A 21,514-nucleotide genomic window follows, 5' to 3' on the forward strand; every position below is an offset into this window, starting at 1 on the left:
TTAAAATTTATGATTATTCTTGTTCTCCAGTATTAGCATATTCTTCAACAGTTGTCCAGCTATTAAGCATAACCTGTCTGTTTAACTTACAGATAATTCATAAGATAATTGATTTGGGATATGCTAAAGACCTTGATCAGGGAAGTCTGTGCACATCTTTTGTGGGAACTCTGCAATATCTGGTGAGGCCTGTTTATTTTCTTTCATTTTGAGAGTAAGGGATTTATTTTCATTCTTATTTCTTAAACATTCCTAAAGACCATAGGTAACATGAGTATGCAGATACAAGAACATGCAAAATGTTCTTTACTTTCTCAGTAATTTTGACTTTTTCAAATATTGTGTCTTTCAAAGGCCCCAGAGCTCTTTGAGAACAAGCCATATACTGCTACTGTTGATTATTGGAGCTTTGGGACAATGGTGTTTGAATGTATTGTGGGATACAGACCTTTCCTACATCATCTGCAGCCCTTTACCTGGTAAGAAATGGAAGAAAAATTTTTGATGGACTTTCTTCTGAGAGTGGGAATTAGAAATTTACTTTTTTATAAACTGAAGTTGAAATTGAAATGTAAGATATCAATCATATCTTAAAGTGTTTGTATATAATGAGGTATCTCCTATGTTAACTTTTATTTTCTAGGCATGAAAAAATTAAAAAGAAAGATCCCAAGCACATATTTGCATTTGAAGAGATGACTGGAGAGGTTAGATTTAGTAGCCACTTACCTCAACCAAATAGCCTCTCTAGGTAAGTGACATGTAACTGATATAATTTGCCTCAGTTTTTATCAGGGTTGGTTAGGAAGACCCCAGAGAAATTCAGCTTGTCAAGCAGATAAGATACATCATCAGCTTAGGGCATAGGAGGTCAATTCCCTACATATTTTTTTTCCTGTCTGCTCTCTGATGACAGGTTAAATGTAGTTTCATTGCAGAAAAGAGTCAGGATCTCCTATATGAGTAGTCAGTGATTACAGAAAACACTTGGTGTATGACTCAAGAGTCTCTAGCTTCTCTGACTTAGTTGTAGTTGAGCCCCTTCTTGCTTCAGTATTATTCAGAGGTTACTGTATATGATGACAAAAATCGCACAGTAAGACAGGAAGCCTCCCGCTTTGTCTCAGAGCTGTGCTTTTTGTGCTTTAGTTTCATAGTAGAACCCATGGAGCAATGGTTACAGTTGATGCTGATGTGGGATCCCCAGCAGAGAGGGGGAAGTTTGGATCTCACCCAGAAGCAGCTGGGATGCTTTGTGCTAATGGACCACATACTGAACTTGAAGGTGAGCATTAAAGTCCAGTAAAAGCTTCTGTAGGAAATGGCTCTGAGAAATCATCTTTTTTATTTTTAAATGGAAATAATAACATAAAGACTAATTCCATTCACTTGTTTGCCTAGTAGCAGTCTTGTTCTTCTTGTGGCAACTTAGTGGCACAGCGATAGTATTGGACTTGGAGTCAGGAGGACCTGAGTTCAAATTCTGCCTCAGACACTAATAGCTTTGTGATTCATGGCATGCCACTTGATCTCTCTCATACTTAGTTTCTCCAGTTGTAAAATGAAGATAATAATGGCACATTTATGACACGTTGCAGGGTCGTTGTATCGGTTGAGTTAACATTTAAAGTACTATATGTAAGTGCTATCATCAGCATCATCATTATTTTTATTAACTTTTTCAGTAGGTGAGTGACTACATGGTACAGTGGATAGATGAGTGCTGGACCTGGAGTTAGGAAGACCTGAGTCCAAATCTGGCTTCAGATACTAGTTGTATGGTATATAACCTCATTTGCCTCAGTTTCCTCATCTGTAAAATGAATTGGAGAAGGAAATGGCAAACCATTCCAGTATCTTTGCTCAGAAAACTCTAAATGTGGTCATGAAGAGGCAAACAAGACTGAAAAATGACTGAACAATAATACATTTTCAATACTTACATTTTGTGGAATAAATGTTGATTCAACTTTCAAAATATCTCCACACATTGCTCCTTTTCCATTCTAGAGGCCAATCACTTAGCCCAGGGTATCATCACATCATACCTAGTTTTTTTTTTTTTAAAGGTTTTTTTTTTTTGCAAGGCAAATGGGGTTAAGTGGCTTGCCCAAGACCACGAAGCTAGGTAATTATTAAGTGTCTAAGGCTGGATTTGAACTCAGGTACTCCTGACTCCAGGGCCGGTGCTCTATCCACTGTGCCACCTAGCCGCCCCTCATACCTAGTTTCCCATAAATCTTCACTTCCCTGGTCTCTTTACTATAGTTCAGCTCCTCTTAATTTAGTTGCTTAGGAGGTTGCAGAGGCTTCTTGTTAACCGATTCAAGTCTGACTTCAAGACCATCCATTGTCCATCCCCAACCTACCACCCATAGCCTCTATTCCAGGGAAGAACTTTTTTTTTTGTCATTGTTCTCCCAGCATTATTCTTGCCTCTGTACCTTTCTTTGCTCTTCCCCCCTTCCCCCAAGGGCTCTTTTCCCTTCTGCTTATTAAGGTCTGACCCCCTTCTTTGAGTCGCAGATTCTTCATGTTATAATGCCTCCCCATCTCCAGTGCGTGTGGAAGTATTTTATTTTGAACATAACTTTTTTAGTCCTATTATCATTTGTTTATGTACATAAACTATCTAATGAACACATGTTACTAGAGTATGACCTAGCCATTTGGGTCTCTTTTGTCCATATGTCACATGATTTAGCACTTTTAATCATTGCAGAATTGCTTTTGTTTCTTGATTAGTTGAGGTCAGGGCAGTGTCTTTTGTTATTATTATATGTCCCATAGTGTCCAGGACAAGGCCAATTACATTATAAGCACTTACCAAATGTTTACTGTTAGTTAATTGATGTGGAAGACTGGTTTGTAAGGCCATTCCCTTTGCCCAGTTGGCTAATTCTTTCCTTCACAGTCATTCCAGGCTCAAGTGCTCGCCATTTTCAGTAGCCATAATTGAAGAAAATAAGCACTCCTGCAAGATTTGATGCTGCTTCTTTGTAACCTTCTTTGATTTGGAACTAATGGATATCCTGTGGATGTCATGCTTTTCTGTATTCCCAGAAGGCCTTTGAGTTTCTTGTACTTTGTTTGGTTTTTGTTAATCAGTAGCTGATTGAAAGATGTGCTGGTCAAGCAGGATTGGCTCTGTTGGCTTTTGGCCTTGTTTATCTGGGAACTTTTATAGCCACAGAACACCTCAGTCCTAGATATACTAATGCATTGTGCATTCTCAAGCATGACTGCATATAGGTGTGTTCTACTTTAAGAATGCCTACATACAGAACTCCTAATTTATAAAACCTACAGTAGGGGTTATTACTTGCATTTTAGTGAAATTCTTCATTTAAAAAGAATCACTAAAGGACTTCTTTTAAGGCTTTTAGTACATCTGAAATGACCACATTTATGAAAATATGATTCAGAATGTTTTAAAAACATGTTTATTATATATTTGAGAAAACTAAGGCCCATAGGGGTGACTTGTCTAAGGCTACAGATATGAGAGGCAGAACCAGATTTGATCCCAGCACTCAATCCATTGCACCACATTTCTTTCAGTCATGAAGCCAAGGGGAAAAATACAGTTCTACCTCATTCAAGAGACAAATCCCTGGGTGTCACTAAGGGCTTAGTCCCAATTCCCTATTCACAATGGGTCAGTGGTATGGGACAGGGGAGAAAGCAGCTGGGATGCTTTGTCAGTTGTATGAGGAGGGAGAAAAAACCAAAACTAATCAAATCTTGGACTGCATTGAGGAAGGTTCAGGGTTCAGAGCAAGGTGTAGTGATAGTTTTTGACCCTCCTTCATTGTGAGATCACATCAGGAGTTTGGTATCTATGTTTCTGGGGGTATTTTAAATAGAACATAAGACAAGCTAGAACTTATTCAGAAGAGGGACTGAGAAAGTGAGGGCAATAGAAGCTATTCTATAATGAAGATTGGTTGTATTAACTGGGGACATGTGACTTGAAGGAAAGGTAGAAGTGAGAGGGGTGAATACCTATTTTCAAGTATTTCAAAGGTGGGAAAGGGATTCACATTTGTTCTGCTCAACCCCTGAGGGAACCTGATTTTGGCCAGATTGAAGGGAAAAGTGGCTGATAGTTAAACTGTCTGAACTGGACTGATTCCTCCATGGAATCCCTTAAGCAGAACCTAGATGACCACACCACAGTGGGGTGGGGGGGTACCTGGAGCTGGAGGATTAGCAGGGATTCCTATGGGTGAGAACTCCCTTCCAATTCAGGTTCAGTGATCTGACTACTAGTAGGAGTGGAGCAGTGAGCTGGGCGATCAACCAGTGTCCAAAGCTCCAACTACAGGTCATTTGTATTTTTAGTCTCCAGTTGTTTTACTTAGTGCAGCTTTGAGTCTGTCCTGTTCCCTGGTAATAGGAGTGATTGATGCATTTCCTGAACATTGCTTCCTGGGTTTCTTCTCTTTAGAATTTAGTCACTGTTACCTTATTTACAGTAAAGCCCAGGTGATCAGTATCTTGATTAGGGAGAGATTTACTGAATTTTTCAAAGTTCATGAATTCCTGCATATTGACTTGATTTTCTAACTTTTTTTCCTGACAATGATCCTGGTTTTAAGAGTTTTCTGTTTTTTTTTTTTTTTGATAGGTCCTGTCTCAGTCTTCTGCTTGTCTTTTTGTCACCATCTCCTCCCTGAAGCCCTCCCCACTTCTTCAACCCCTTGTTCCCACTTCTGCCTCCAACACCTTGATCTAGCCCTTATCTCTGACCTGTCACTGCTCACCTTGTGGTTCTTGATAGATCTTGTGCTCTTTAAAAACCCTCTTGGGAGCCTTAGCACAGATCACAGTATGTTACATGTTGTAATGTTGTATGTGAGTAGTGAATCTGTCTGATTTCAGGAAAATTTTTTTTCTTGTACAATGGTTAAATAATAAGAATAATAGCAACTACTATTTCTATAGTACTCTCTGTGTGCCAGACATTGTGCTGGGCTCTTTACAAATATGTTGTTTCCTCACAACATTTCTGGAGTGTAGGAACTATTATTATCCTCATTTTACAGATGAGTCTATTGTGGCAGGCAGAGGTTACACAGCTAGGAAACCTGAGGCCACATTTGAACTCAGGGCTTCCTGACCGCATGGCTAGTGCTCTGTCAATTATACCACCTAACTGCATAGGGTTTGCAGATTTATAGGTTCATTACCCACTTTACTTCTGCTCCTGCTGGTTTCTTTATATCTGCTTTTGGTGGATCTCAGAGTTGACTCACTTTCATTCAAGTCTTAATAGCTGAGCCCCAGGGTGCAGTGTGAACACCCTTTTCTGTTCTGTGGGTGGCAAAATGTGTTGGGTGATTAGGACTTTGGGGTCAACTGGATTTCATTGGATTAGAAAGACTAAATGATCTGAAGCCATACCTAAGCCTGACCTAACTCTTAAAGGGAGAGGAATGTGTAAATCTCTCACTTTTTTAGGTCCTTTCTATCATTTGCTGGATATTATAATTTATCAGACTATGACCTTAATCTTAAGTCCTAGGGCCCTTTCTTGTTGAGAACAGTGACTTTTCCCTGCTGGGAAGATTGATTTAGGTGCAGTCTGGGAAGCAGGAGGATGAATGAGACGACTATTCTAGGATAATGTTTGTTTTTCTAAAGATCATATAATATGTATTGTATGTGTGTATGTACTATAACTGTGTTTGTGATTCCAAATGTAGGGAAATTAGATTAAAAGCAACAACTACTTCTGTAAGTCTGATATTTATTTTTCCTCTTCAGCAAGAGCTATTGTTTCATTCTCAGTCCCAAGAAGGTAGAAATCAAACTACTGAGTTTACCTTAATCAACATTATAATTTAACTTGGTAAGGTAACGGTCATAAGAGTTACCTAGATGTGGGTCATAGTTCACCTAGTTCCAATCCTGTTTATTTGGAAACTGTTATTTGCTTAATATCAATTTCCTGAGGGCACAAGAAAGGAGGACAGTCTCAAGCCATTAAATTTCAGATAATAATTCCTGGGAAAGTAAAGTGAGATCTGATCTGGAGGCATGTCTGTAAGCGTGCTGGTGTGGATGCCATTCCCACATATTGTGCCCTTGCTGGAATGTCCTAAATGGAGTGTATACTCTGTGCAAGTCTGCACATGGGAATGGGATGTTCCATTAGATCCTAAGAGTCTTCTAAGATCTACCTTCCTGCCTAGTGGAAGATTCCAGAGCCTTTTCATAGGTGAATACTTCTCCAAGGTAGCTTTCTGGCAATCCAAGGCCCTTAAATTGATCTGATCCTCGTTTATTTTGATGTTTTTAATGTCCTTTCCATTCTAAAAAGTCTTTTTTTAATATTGTATTAGTTTTCCAATTATATACAATAGTAGTTCATACTTATCATTTTTTGTAAGGTTTTGAATTTTACAATTTTTCCTTCCCCCTCCCTTCCCTCCCCCATCCCCCCACAGAAGTGTGTCTGATAATCTTTACATTGTTTCTATCCTATACATTAATAGAAATTGAATGTATTGAGACAAAAATTTTAAGGAGAAAATAAAATATTAGAGATAACAAAATTATGTTCTACATAAGTCACTTTTTAAAAGAAATAATTGGTCTTTGTTTAAATTTCATGGTTCTTTCTTTGGATATAGTTGGTATTCTCCACTGTAGGTACTCTAAAATTGTCCTTTATTATTGCATTGAGCAATTGGAATGAGCAAGTTCCTTAAAGTTGATCATCACCCCCATGTTGCTGTTAGGGTGGACAGTGTTCTTCTAGTTCTGCTCATCTCACTCAACATCAGTTCATCTAAGTCTTTCCAGGCTTCTCTGAATTCCCACCCCTCCTGGTTTCTAATAGAACAATAGTATTCCATAATGTACATACCACAGTTTGTTCAGCCATTCCCCAAATTGATGGACATTTACTTAATTTCCAATTCTTTGCCACCACATACAGGGCTGCTATGAATATTTTTGTACAAGTGATGTTTTTATCCTTTTTCATGATCTCTTCAGGGTAGAGACCCAGTAGTGGTATTGCTGGATCAAAGGATATGCACATTTTTGTTGCCCTTTGGGCGTAACTCTAGATTGCTCTCTAGAAAGGCTGGATCAATTCACAGCTCCACAGACAATATATTAGTGTCCTAGATATCCCACATCCCTTCCAACATTGATCATTGTCCTTTCTGGTCATATTGGCCAATCTGAGAGGTGTGAGATGGTACTTCAGAGATGCTTTAATTTGCATTCTCTAATCAGTAAAGATTGATAGCAATTTTTCATATGACCATGGATCGCTTTGATTTCCTTGTCTATAAATTGCCTTTGCATATCCTTTGACCATTTATCAATTGGGGAATGTTGTGTTTTTTTTTTTTAATAGATTTGACTCAGTTCTCTGTATATTTTAGAAATGAGTCCTTTGTCAGAAATGCTAGTTGTAAAAATTGTTTCCCAATTTGCTATGTTTCTTTTGATCTTGGTTACAGTGGTTTTGTTTATGCAAAAGCTTTTTAATTTAATGTAAACTGAATAGATTTTCTTAACACAATGTAATAAGATAGAGAACTGGAAGAAATATTAGGAATACTGTAATTCATGCTTCTCACTTTATTGAAAGGGAAACTGAGATTGGATTAAGATCACACTGGTAGTCTGTAGGATCAAGATCTGAAATCAGGACACTTCCCACTGCCTCATGCTGTTTAGGATATAACATGGCTTCATCCTTTCTCCAGGTTTCCCTTTTCTTTTAAATGGTACCCAGAGCTGCCCATTTATACTCAGGGTTAGAGCCCGAGTTACCTTTGATTTTTCTCCTGCCCTGCCTATCACAGTTTCTGTGTCCTGTTGGAGCCACCTTCTCTGGGTTTCTCACTTCTCTTTTATGTGTTCACTGCCACCAACTTAAGTTTTAGACCCTTACTCTCTGTTACCAAGGCATCTACCATCCAGCACTAGGTCCCTTATCTGGTAGGGACTCCACAAACATATTTTGAATTTACATTCTTGATTATTTTGCCTTTGTGAGGAGCCCTGAAGGTACACACTTCCATTACTGCTGAAACAAGAAATAAGACAGATCAGGTGAATTTCTACCAGGATACCTTGCTTAAAGGTGAACCCCAGTTTTGTAGATGATTCCTTTTACTTGTAAAAGTTTATATATAAAGGGTGGCTAGGTAGTGCAGTAGATAGAGCATTGACCCTGGAGTACCTGAGTTCAAATCCAGCCTCAGACACTTAATGAATACCTAGCTGTGTAGCCTTGGGAAAGCCACTTAACCCCATTGCCTTACCAAAAAACCCCCTAAAAACAAATAAAAGTTTATATATAAACAATGAAGAAAATCTTTTATATTAGTTTCTTAAGAAAAAGGTTAAGCCCCCTTTACTTGATTTCTTAAAGTAATACCCTTGGAAAATTTACCCAAAATAAAAAAAAAATTTACATTTATGAAAACTCAGCATTTCTTGTCACTTTGCTTTTTTTTAAATCAATGGAAATTTACCTTTTTCTTCTCATCTACTCCCTTAACTCTAATTGAAAGAGAAAGGGAAACTTAAACCCTTGTAATAGATACGCAGTCAAGTAAAACAAATTCTCAAATTGGCTAGGTGCAAAAAGATGTCTTAATATACACCTGAATCTCTTGCTTCTCTGATGTGAAATGATTAGGGTTACATGTCTTATCATGAGTCTTCTGGGATCACAGGTATTACTTGGATCACAATTCTCAAAACTTTTAAAGTTGTTTGATTCTATATAATGTTTTTGTTATTCTAGAAATTGTTCTGCTCTGCTTACTTCATTCTTCACTAATTTATACAAGTCTTCCCAAACTTCTCATCATTTGTCATTTTTCTTTTTTTTTTTTGTCAACTTTCTCAATTTGTTGGGTATCAGACAGAGGCCCAAAGTTTCTGTAATTTGTCTGGTTTTTTTTTAGATTTATTTTTTGCAAGGCAAATGGGGTTAAGTGGCTTGCCCAAGGCCACACAGCTAGGTAATTATTAAATGTCTGAGGCTGGATTTGAACTCAGATACTCCTGACCCCAGGGCCAGAGCTCTATCAATTGCGCCACCTAGCTGCCCCTAATTTGCCTTTCTCTAGTGATTTTTTTCATGTTGCTTTTGATAGCTCGGAATTAGTTCTCTGAAATTAACCAGTTTGCATCCTTTGATTATTGATTGGGTAATGACTCTTATTCTTATTAATTTGAATCAGTTCCCTCTACATTTTGGAAATAAGACCATTATTGGAGAAATTAGGATTAGGGTTAGGTGAAATGGTTTCTATATCTTATACTTTGTATGCCCCACAGCCCCTTACACTTTAGACAACTGATAAACAATAATTAATCATTATTTTCTCATTTATACAGATAGCACATATATTAAATATGACTTCTGCGAAGATAATTTCCTTCCGATTGTTGCCTGAGGAGAGTCTTCATTCACTACAGTCTCGAATTGAGCAAGAAACTGGAATAAATACAGCTTCTCAAGAACTGCTCTTAGAGATGGGAATTTCCTTGGACCCCCGGAAGCCTGCCTCTCAGTGTGTTCTAGATGGAGTAGTAAGAGACTTCTGATATCCCTAGAAAGGGTGTGAGCCTGATTGTGCCCAGGCTTTGCATACTCTCTCTAATTTCTCTTAACTTTGTCCTTTTGGCTCTCTGAGTTGCTCAACAAGATAAAATAGAATGATGAATATTTTATATTTTATCTAAGTTAGCTTCCCTGTTTAGATCCACCTTTTCTTCCCTTACCACCCCTGTTTGATTTTCTTCTTTCCTCCTCCTTGTTCCTGAAGACCTTGAAGTGGAGTAGGCAGGCACTTATTCCTAGCAGGCCATGCTTTAGGTAATATATATATATATATATATATATATATATATATATATATATATATATATATATATGACAAAGTCTGAACCTAATTAAAACTTTTTGATTAGCCCTGATTATTAATTCCTGCAGTGACAAATTTTTATAATTAGCTTTTTCAAATTATTGTTATTCTATAACTGTTATGTGCCACATCTATGTGGAAAATGCCTGCACTAAGCAATTTAAGCCAAAGCTTCTCATTTATATATTAAAATAGTAAATATCTTAACTTCAGAAACTTCAGGATATCTGGGCTGTCAGGGCTCTTGGAACAAGTGCTCATGGGTGTGTTTCTCTTCCAGCGAGGCTGTGACAGCTACATGGTATATTTGTTTGATAAAAGCAAGATCGTCTATGAGGGACCCTTTGCTTCTAGAAGTTTATCTGAATGTGTGAATTATATTGGTAAGTAATGTGTGAGACCTAAAGTAGTTGGGGGGGGGGGGTCCTTTGTAAAGAAAAGACCTGGAAAGGGATGGTGCCTCTACAGAGCTGAATTCTGATTTTTTTTTGAGGTGATGGAACACTGTTTGATTTGTATTCCCTTGATTTTCTCAGGCATCTACATGGATCATTAGATTTGGAGGTAGAAAGTTCTGAGTTTGAATCTATTCTCAAATACTTACTAACTGTGTCACCTTGGACAAATCAATTAGACTCATTGTCAGTCAGTCAATAAACATTTATTAAGTGCTATTCTGTTCCAGACATCGTGCTAAGTGCTAGTGTCTCTAAGGAGCTTAGAGTCTAATGGCAGAAGACAATATACAAAAGTCAACCAGAAAGGGTGAGGCAGTTACTCTTTGGGGGTGGTCTGTGTTATAGTCCTAAAGGGTTCAGCTGGTGGTAAATGAAGAGATGCCAGCCTGGGGGACCTGGAGGAGTAAAGGGCAGAGGGGCTGGAGGGGCCTGATGAGGTGTGAGAGCCAGGACTCACCCAGTCTTGAAGAATGAGTCCCCTGTTGATGAGGCTTCCTGAGGGCCATAATGCAGTCTAGTCCCAGAGTGCAGCTGTGGTGGGCCTCAGTTTTCTCCTTCTTAGATTATTGTGAGGCTGAAATGAGATAACATTTTGTTAACTAGTTTGTAAACCTTGTTATAAAGTGTCATATAAATGCAGGTTGTTGTTCCTCTGTTGGTGGAGAGGCAAGGGAAGTTAGCTAAGTGATCATTCCTGATAGGACATGTCATTGAGAAACCTCCAGATTTGGCCGCCACCTGAGCATGAGGATGGAAGAGTGAATGGGGGAGCCCTCTGAGATGCAGAGAACCTAGGTTGGTGAATCCAACTGGGCAGGTTCTGAAGGGCAGTTGCTGTTCTCTGTGACATTAGGAGCAGGTTGGTTAGCCTGGGCTTCTCTGACTGGTCAGGCCAGTTCATTCAGTCTGGAACTGAATAGCTTTCTTTTTACTTTGATGCTTCGGTGGAACTGTGCAGTGTCCTCAGTCTGGATCTTCTCCCACTTGTGCAGGTAATTACCCTTTCAGGACTTCATGCCTTTGAGTCTTAGTCTGTTACCACCCCATGAATTTTCCCATGGCACCAGTGCTGTTTGGCTGTTCCTCTTTATTCTTGGCACCATGCTGGTCATCCCTCTTTGGGGGCCTCCGTTTCCCATCTTAGATGTTTAATTCTCCTACTTGTATGTCAGTGAGCATTGGTTCCGTTGCTGCTGCTTGCTTATGCCCACCATGCATCTCTCCATGGCCCTTTTGGTCACCTGAAATTTTGATCCTTCTTGGATTGTACTGTTCTGTGATTCTGAGCTGTCATTGGAACAAATTGGTGTAAAAAAGATGAACTTTGTTCTTGGGAGCATTCAGGAATGGTCAAGTGCTCCACGGGTGCCCAAGCACAATCTTGCCTACTCCTTTCCCATTCGTGTCTGAGTTCACTATCTGACAATCTCCAGGGTCTATCTGTGACAGATGACTTGGAGAATGGGTTGCCCATCCTGCCGAGTATCTTTCGCTACTCTTAGGTTTTTTTATGTAAATTGTTAGGCTGATCTCATGAGGGGCCAGGTATAGAATATTCCCATGTTTAGGCTCCACAGCATCTCATTATTGTACCGTCATCTATTAGCTCTCATGGAGTTATATTTGATTAATTTAATGGGTTCTTAATTAATACTTGTTGCATGAGGAACTGTTTTTTTTTTTAGGAGCAGTTATGAGGAAAATTCTGGGATTTTAGTTACTGTAACTTTAATAAGAATAAGCACTGTGATGTTACTGCCTCCAGTATGTGATCTTAATCTTTGTTTTTTATCACTCCCATAGCAAAGTTACTCATCAGACACATATTAGACTTTGGTGATGTGCTAGGTTTTGGGATCACAAAGAATGAAACAGTTTCCTCTTATCTTCTAAAGGGGTAATTTCCTATCAGCTTCTTCGCTTTCTCAGAGAACTACACCTTATGATGAGTAAGAGGAAAATAACATTAACAAGCACTTCATCCCTTTCCAGCATGTTTCCCATTTTCAGCCCATTTCCATACTCATACCTCTTCACCTTTTCAGAAAAAGGAGAGGGTATATTTATTCTCTTAGATCTTAACTTTAGCTTTTAATGAAGTGAGGAGACCAGCACAAGACAGAGAAAACCAGCCTTGTGTGTTGTCCACCTGTGAGATCACATCTTATTGAAGATGTTTTGCACTTGGATAGAGATTGATGAACTGAAACCTATTCAGAGGAGGATAGCCAGGGCAATAAGCAAACTTTCAAGCCGATGATGTTTGTTTGAAGATACTGTGACTGTATGGCCTAGGCATTGCTTTTTGACTTAAATGGATCATGATTGCTATCTTTAAATATTTATGAGATTATCAATGGAATTTAAAAACAGGAGCATTTATTCTGCTTGTTCCCCAAATTGAGATTAGCAGGTAGAAGTTAAAAAGAAGTGAGTTTCAGCTCAGTATAGGGAAGAATTTTGGAGTTATTAAAAAATGGGACCATGTTGGGTGATAATAATATTAGTATATTAGTTAATATTACTATATTAGTATTTGACAGGATTTAATATAGATTATTTCATTTGATTCTCATAGCAAGATAGGTACTTTTACTATTCCCATTTTACAGATGAGAAAATGGAGGCTGAGGGTTTCAGTGACTTTGTTATGAACATATAATTAGTAGTTGTTTACCTGACTTGGAGGCTGTTCACCCACTAGTCCAGGCTGCTTCACTAAATTTTTTGTACCAAAATATGGCTGGTAACTGTCACCCATCAAGTAATGGAGTGGGAGATTGAACTGGATTCTTTAAAGTTCTTTCTCTGCTAAGATTCTAATGCCTGGTTAATGTTTGCTTCATTATACATATTTTTAATGGATTTTGATTTTCTTGCTTCTCAATAGATGGAAGAAGTGGGGGAAGGAGAGAATTTGAAAGTGAAAATAAAATAAAATTTTAAAATGTGTGGAGCAAAAAAATAAATGTTATCAGTTTTGTTTCTTCTTGAACATTCAGTTCTTAAGCTTTTGGATCCATTAATTAGACTGCCAAATGAAAGGATGCATTTTCCATTTTAGACCTTTCTTTAGACATAAGCTCTGCAAGATTGTTAGATTAAGTACAGCATGTAAAGGGTAAGGTTCCTCCCCTTCCCCCCTGGGGTCTTTTACTTGCATGTCTCCTATAAGGCCTTGTAAATGGTAGGAAATGTTTGTTTAAGTCTGGAAGAGGCCTAGTAGTCAAAACTGGAGAATCAGTTTCACTCTTTTCTGAACAAAGTTTTATTTGTTTTTTTTTTTTGATTATTTGATTTTTATATCACAGTCATTTTAGACTCATTTCTTTCTACCACATCTAGGTGTCCCTCCTCCCAGTGACTGTGATGGATGGTGTTGGTCAGATTCTGCCCTTGTGGTCTCTGGCCTTGGTGCTGAGAGGAGGGAGATAGTGTCTCCTTTGGAGCTGAGATGGGTTCTTGCAGCTCCTTTCAAGTGGCCTATTTGTGGACATTATTGTAATCACTGGTTCTGCTTAGCATCAGTTTATAGCAAGCTTTTTCTCCCTCCACAGTAAAGGACAGCAAAATCCAATTGCCAGTCATGCAGCTGCGGAGAGTGTGGGCTGAAGCTGTGCACTACGTGTCTGGACTCAAGGAAGACTATAGCAGGCTCTTTCAGGGTCAGAGAGCAGCAATGTAAGCAGACCTCAGGGATCTGAACAGAAGTGCCTCAGACCTGGATTCAAATTCTGGTTGCAACTCAGTAGTTGTAGGATGATCCTGAACAAGTCCTGTAACTTCCTGAGATGGTAGCCCAAACAGCCAACTGTCTGGTGTTAAGTTCCTGAATGAGATTACTCAGTTGGGGGTGCTAATATTTGTGGGATGCTTTGAGGAAAATACTTTGTAAACTCTAAAACACAATTTCAGTAGGAGGAGTTCTTGTCCTCTGAAACTGCCAAGTAGGTGCTTGGTGGCAGTGTCACCAGGTCTTTATCTTGACAGATAACATTGAGTGGAAAACCTGCAGCCTGTCCAAGTTTGCCTCTCAGCCTGAATATTGAAGTGGAGGGACAAGGGGACATGGTTTCTTCTGCAAAAATGTGGTTTTAATCTCTTTGTACTGATGTAGGTTGAGTCTTCTTCGCTACAATGCTAATTTAACAAAAATGAAGAACACCATGATTTCAGCATCTCAGCAACTGAAGGCAAAATTGCAGTTTTTTCATCAGAGCATCCAACTCGACTTGGATAAATACAGTGACCAGATGACTTATGGGATATGTGAGTTTTCCTTGTAGAATAGAGAGAGCAAGGGTGGAAAGCACTTTGAAATTGGAAAGGCTTGTCCACTTAGTAGTATTGTTGCTGTTATTTGTGTTAAGAGAATATAATAAATGAGGGATGAATCTTGGATTTTAAATAGATATGTGGTTGTTGCTTCCCTTATTAAATTCTGTTTGTTGTGCTTTATTTTTGACTTCAGGTTTTTTTTTTAATTTTTTGTGAACTTTTTGATTCTTACCTACAAATTGCCATTTGATGCTTTCCATGGGGAACTCAAATTTTTTGACGTGTGCCAGTAATCTAAAAATGTATGGACTTCAGACTCTGCCCTTAATTGACATCATATCTGTCTCCAAGTGTTTGCAGTCGTTCTACTTCTCTAACACAAATTTTGGGTTATATTTCTGACTTCACCACTGCCAATGGCCTTATTGTTGGTGGCCTTACAGAGCCAGCATCTTTTATAGCATATTGCCTTGAATTTACTGACCTTCAGATCTAGTATGAAACTCTAGAGTTAATAAAGTTTGAATTAACTAGATGAGGTCACTTACACTCCTGCCATAGTTCCTTCTCTGTACATAAATATTTGACATTGACCTTGGGCAAGTAAATGTCTATTCTTTATAAGGCACCCTTGTCACACTGAGTCTACCCACTCAGGAGTGAGGGTTCTTCTGCATAAGAGAAAAATATAATTAACCTAGCATAGTAAAGTGTTTGTGGTCACATTACAAACTCTGGCCAATAATAGGTTCATGTTGACCTTTGAAGCCTCTCTCCTTTGTTTTTGTTCATGACTATTTCTAAGATAAACCTGATTTTTCTTTCAGCCTCAGAAAAAATGCTAAAAGCTTGGAAAGAAATGGAAGAAAAGGCCATCCAATGTGCACAGGTCAGTCATTCTTTGAGATGGATTTCTGCTATCTTCCCTAGTCATCATCTTTATTTGTGAGGAGAGTATTGACTTCACACATCCATACCTATGGTTGCCCAGAAATCTTCTCTGATGTTCTGGACTGGTTTGGGATGGGTGCTCTGTTCATGTAGACACAGGTCACTTATTCAGATGACTGGTGCGTAAAACCCTTTATCATACCTCTCCACTCTCTCTAGAACCCTAGACATTGTTCTTCCTGCCATTCCTATGTTTTGCCTTGATCTTGACTAAATGAAGGCAGGTATTGCAGAGATAATATCCTATGGTGGGTTCCTATTCAGGCAGATGAGAACAAGAGGGAGGGAAGCCTCTAAAACTGCAATGAAAGATGCATTGTGCACATCCTTTTTCTCTCTTGGTTTGAGATTGCTATCTATTTGTGCCTTGCCAGAGAAGAAACTGGGGACTGGATTAGGTTCTTTTTGAGATAGCCAAATAGAGGGCAAAGAACTAAGTGAGAAATTAAACATATTCTCATGTGGAAGATTAAATTGTGTATCAGGAAAGAGGCTTTTGATATTATAAACCAACATTTCTCATTTCCATCGTTAAAGCAGCAAGCCCTCTGTCTGTCTTTATTCCTGTTCTCCTTTCTTGACCCTGCTATGCTATGCGGGCACAACTGAAACATCTATAAGTGATAGCCCTATTTTGTCTGAATTAGGCTGGTGACATCGGATACTTGGATGAGCAAATCATGTCCCTGCACACAGAAATTGTGGAGCTGCAGAGGAGCCCTTCTGCAAGGCGTCAGGAAGATGTCATGGAGTCTCTGTAAGGAATCTTACTCTTCTGGGTCTTATGGGCTGGGGTCTTGAGCTGAGGGGAAGTGTGTGTATGTGTGTGTGGGGGGCGTGACTGATCATGGCCACATGATCAAGTACATGGGTTGTTTTCTGTTTATTTGGTTTTCCTATGAGTGGCAGTATTGTTGGGAAGTCACTTCCATTAGACATGTCGCTTTTTAGATGTTTCCAGAAATTATCCTCTGAGGTAGATTTTCTCCCTTCCAAGGGGGGAAAAAAATTATACTCTTCCCAGTTAGAGTATTTGTCCAGCATTTCCTGACCATGAGAGTTACTTTCTTTTCTCATCTGTAAAATGGAGATCATCATATTTTGAATTGGAGTTCTCTAAGTGTTTTAATTTTCCTTTTACCCTCCCACACCCAAGGCATAACAACCTCTTCCCTGAGATACTCCAGAAGACACTAAGGCTTTGCTCATATGTCTTATAAATCAGAATTTTGGAATAAAACACAGTAGTATATTAAACACACTATAACTTGACTCTTTTAAGTCTATACTCCCTGAAGTAGACACCAAGAAATACTCTGTAATTGGCTAGTAGAGCTCTGTACCTTCTTAAAAATATGGAATATGACTAAGACCAATCAACACTGCTTCCTGTTGTGGATTATTATTAATATTTAATGGCATTTGTTATAGCCTGGCTGTAAAACAACTTGATTTGCCTTTTGTAGGGAACAGAAAGCCATCGATCTCTACAAGCAGTTGAAGCCCAGGTCTCCAGGTAATACCCCCCAGCATAGCACAGAAAAGCTCTTCTCAAGGCTATTGATCAGTGTCATCTGCTGTCCTGAGAGGGTTGAACTGATGTTTGGGGCTGGCATATATATTTTTTTCAGTTGTGCCTGGGGTTTACATAGTGTGTACAATTCAGAGAAATTGTCACAAACTTCCCATCTTGGGGAATCCAAGAGGTTAGGAAAGGAAGGCAAACAGTCAACATGAAATAATGAGGTTTTAGAAGGAAGATGGAAGCAAGATGAAAAAACAAGCACTAAAATCTGTTGACTGTTTAGGGAAGTTGGCAGAAACATAATATCTAGAGAGTGAAAATCCACATTCAAAGTAGACAGGGGAAGTCCATATTGAGAACTACTTACTTGTGTGACTTGCATCTGCTATTGGTTACTTGTTTGGCCAGTCAGACAACATTTACTACAAACAAGAGTTTAGCATGTGGCATGTTAAGATGGAAAAGAGTAAATTACTGTGCCTATAACTCTAAATTGATTTTGTTTATCAGAAGGTTTTATAATGATTAATGTAGCACCAAAAATTACATTCTCATCAGCTGAAACAGTTAAAGACCAATCCATTGTATGTAGTTAACAAAGTGAAAAGCAGTGAATAGAAACCAGGAAAGACAAGGAAAGAATAGTCCCTTATGTTCACTTCCCAGCTTCCTTCATCTAAGCCCCTGAATGTTTGGTTAATTACATTGTTTTGTTTTGTAGCATGAGGATTTAGAGGGGCTTTGGGGATGGTTTGTTGGTTCTTTAGTTGCCCCTGTCCCCAGAGTTTGGGATCCTTCCTGGTTTGTGACTTTGGGACTGTATCCCTTGCTTTCTTCTTGTCTAGACTTCTCAGTGAGAAGTCAATAGAAACTTGACCTGTTCAGTCCAGCTGTTTTATTGTGGTGGGAATCATGGGATACAAATGCTTTATGCAGGTTGGTAGGTTCTTTCTTCTCTGATTTCTTCCACTGTTTATTAACTTTTCTTCTGGTGCCATAGATAGTCCAGAGTTTAACCTGTTTCTAGAAACCATTTACAAGCATATTTATTTATGTAAAACATTTAATTGAAAAGCTCTGGTCTATGGAATTTCCAGAAATGATGGCCATAACTGGAAGGATTGGGGTATAAAGTGATTGGGATATTTGAAGTAAAATAGAATAAGATAGTTGAAAAATGCTTGTTGTTGAATGATAAAATAATGGAGCAGTGAAAAACTAAGGGATTTATCTGTTGCTGTTGATGAGTTTACCAAACTGGGTGAGATTCTATCAACTTAGAAAATTATGGAAAGTACAGATGACATTGTAAGCATCCTAGTTGGAGCCATGGCCACTACCTTTGGATCAGTGTACATCTTTCTGAGTTGCTCTGTTTCCACTTTCCCAAGTTCCCAGCAGTTTCCTCCTTCCTCAAGGGCTTTTAAACACTCTTCCTTAGCGAACATTCTTAAAAAGTTTATAATTAAAGATTTTATTTATTTTGAGTTTTACAATTTTTCCCCTAATCTTACTTTGCCCCCCCCACAGAAAACAATTTGTCAGTCTTTACATTGTTTCTGTTTTGTACATTGATCCAAATTGAGTGTGATGAGAGAGAAATCATATCCTTAAGGAAAAGACATAAAGTATAAGAGATAAGATCAGACAATAAGATAGCAGTTTTTTTTCCCTAAATTAAAGGGAATAGTTCTTGAACTTTGTTCAAACTCACAGTTCTTTATCTGGATGCAGATGGTATCCTCCATTGCAGACAGCCCCAAATTGTCCCTGATTGTTGCACTGATGAAATAAATGTGTCCATCAAAGTTAATCATCACCCCCATGTTGCTTAGCAGACATTCTTAAAGGACTTACTGTATAGTAGACCCTGGTGCACATCATGAGAGCATGAAACCAAAACAGTCCATGTGCCCAAGAAACTTGTTATCCCTTCTCCATTGCTCCCATACACTACATAGATCTTGTAAGTTCCTTTTCTTTCTTTCTTTTTTTTTTTTTTTTGCAAGGCAATGGGGTTAAGTGGTTTGCCCAAGGCCACACAGCTAGGTAATTATTAAGTGTCTGAAGCTGGATTTGAACCCAGGTACTCCTGACTCCAGGGCCGGTGCTCTATCCACTGCGCCACCTAGCCACCTTTAAGTTCCTTTCAACCAGTCCTCATCTCAAGTTGAATGTAAGCTCCTTGAAGGCCAGAGCTACTGGCATTTTTGTCTTTGGAGCGCTAGCATCTGCAATACTACCTTGGACATAATAAGCATTTAATGAATGTTTGCTGTATTTAGTTGAATTTATCCATCATGCCAAAGTAGGGGTATGTAATCTCTCAGGTCAGGAGCCAAGAAAAATTTGAGTCTTCTGAACCCTGGACCACTCAGTACTGGCCTACTTTCAGAATTAGATTCTTAATCTCCTGAAGGTGCATTGAATAGGCTTAGTGGAGTCAGGAAGGCTCTTCTTTCTAAATTCAAATCTGGCCTCAGGCCCATAGTAGTTGTGTGACCCTAGGCAAATCACTTTAATCCTTTTCCCCTCAGTTTTCTCATCTATAAAATGTTCTGGAGAAGGAAATGGCAAGGGGAGGCTAGGTGGCGAAGTGGATAAAGCCCGGCCCTGGAGTCAGGAGTACCTGGGTTCAAATCCAGTCTCAGACACTTAATAATTACCTAGCTGTGTGGCCTTGGGCAAGCCACTTAACCCCATTTGCCTTGCCAAAATCTAAAAAACAAAAAGGAAATGGCAAACCACTCTAGTATCTCTGCCACGAAAACCTCAAGTGGGGTTATGGAGAGTCAGATAGGACTGAAAAATGATCAAACAATCATGAAAAGTATTGAAGCAGCAAGATATAGTGGTAAGGGCATTTGACTTGGTGTAGAGAAATTTGGGTTTTAGTTACAGATCTGACACCAACTTACTACCAGTGGATCACCCAACCTGTCTCATCTTCAGTTTCTACTTTTATTAGATGTACTACCCAATTCCCAGGATTGATGGGAAGAAAACATTTTGTAAACCTTAAAAGTGCTCTATTAATTTGAATTAGTGTTACAATTGCTACATTTTCTTTGGCCTGTTCTGATATTCATTTATTAAATTAGATTTTGAACTTAATGATAATGTTTTTAATGTTTGGGGGCGAGTTTTTTCCTCAAAGCTGTGAGTGAAAAATGACTGTTCTTGCTATTTGTAATTTTTTCCAGATCATTCCTACAGTGATAGCTCTGAGATGGTGAAGATCATTGTGCTGACTGTGCAGAACCAGGACCGTGTCCTCAAAGAGCTCTTTGGTCACCTTAGGTAGAATTTCTCTTTTTTTCCTTATTTTAAAGACAAGCAATCCCAAACCAGTCCCTGTCAAAGAGCAGCATGGTGCTGTGCTTTTGTTTGTTCAGGGGATGATGGGTCCTTCCTTCTGATGCTAACCACGGCTCTTCTCTCCAGCAAGTTGTTGGGCTGCAAGCAGAAAATTATTGACCTGCTTCCCAAGATTGAAGTGGCCCTCAATAGTATCAAAGAAGCTGACAACACAGTCATGTTGATGCAGGGAAAGAGGCAGAGAGAAATTTGGCATCTGTTGAAAATTGCTTGTGTAAGTCATGCTTTATAGCGACATATTGTTGAGGGTTGTTATCCCTGCAGAAAGGTGGTGAAAGGATATGCTAAGCTAAGCCTTTTTTCAGATATGTTTCCTAATAGACTGGAAATGTTCTTTGATGACTATTGGGAGTTATCCCTTGTCATCATCTTTCCTCTCCTGTACTGTCCAGGTCTACTGTAGAATATGAACTTAAATTGGCTATATCTGGAGGAGGATTTGGAGAAAGCTCTGAAGTCCCAGCGAGAAATGCTTAATCAGCTCCTTTGGGTGCTTAAGACTTGTCCCCTTACATAGTCCCTGGGTAGGTTTCTCCACTCTAGCCAGAAGAAGAAACTGAAGAGCCCATTGGAGGACTAAGGACAGATGTTTGACTTTAGATCCAGTGAATCAGTGACTCAAAGACAGTTGAAGAAATGGTAGTGCATAAAGGCTTTGATCACACAGAAGTTGCCTACAGGATAAAATTTAGAAGTTCAAATAGCAGAGCATATGCAAGTGAGTAGATAATGATATTTGATCTTTTTTTCCCCCCATCATCTTTTCAGACTCAGAGTTCTGCTCGATCCCTTGTTGGAACCAGTTTAGAAGGTGCAGCTACGACTCCAGCTCCTGCAGGTCTACCCTCAACCTTGACAGCCCCCATACCCCGTTCTCTGTCATGTGTCCTAAGTGCTCAGGATGGGTGGGTTCCCTTTTTAACAGTATATAGTTGTAAGAATGAAAAAATACATATATTTGTTTTTCTTCACCACCTGAAATCAAGCTTAAGCTCTCTCTCTTAGTTTATTGTTTC

The 21,514-nt window shown here is 38.9% G+C and overlaps 1 protein-coding gene across 3 annotated transcripts in view; it reads left to right on the plus strand.

Annotated features, from left to right (window-relative positions):
• CHUK (component of inhibitor of nuclear factor kappa B kinase complex) overlaps nt 1-21,514 on the plus strand; it is a 38,691-nt gene that overhangs the window by 10,368 nt on the left and 6,809 nt on the right. For all 3 annotated transcript variants that reach the window (XM_074232619.1, XM_074232618.1, XM_074232620.1), the window contains exons 6-19: nt 93-182; nt 355-479; nt 644-751; nt 1,150-1,285; nt 9,379-9,573; nt 10,189-10,291; nt 13,924-14,047; nt 14,484-14,635; nt 15,472-15,533; nt 16,243-16,352; nt 17,062-17,111; nt 20,324-20,420; nt 20,565-20,712; nt 21,267-21,403. In XM_074232619.1, coding sequence (XP_074088720.1) covers nt 93-182; nt 355-479; nt 644-751; nt 1,150-1,285; nt 9,379-9,573; nt 10,189-10,291; nt 13,924-14,047; nt 14,484-14,635; nt 15,472-15,533; nt 16,243-16,352; nt 17,062-17,111; nt 20,324-20,420; nt 20,565-20,712; nt 21,267-21,403 — 1,637 coding nt within the window. The remainder of the gene's footprint in view (nt 1-92; nt 183-354; nt 480-643; nt 752-1,149; nt 1,286-9,378; nt 9,574-10,188; nt 10,292-13,923; nt 14,048-14,483; nt 14,636-15,471; nt 15,534-16,242; nt 16,353-17,061; nt 17,112-20,323; nt 20,421-20,564; nt 20,713-21,266; nt 21,404-21,514) is intronic.

Source organism: Macrotis lagotis, chromosome 4, assembly GCF_037893015.1.
Source record: "Macrotis lagotis isolate mMagLag1 chromosome 4, bilby.v1.9.chrom.fasta, whole genome shotgun sequence".
Lineage (NCBI taxonomy): Eukaryota > Metazoa > Chordata > Mammalia > Peramelemorphia > Peramelidae > Macrotis > Macrotis lagotis.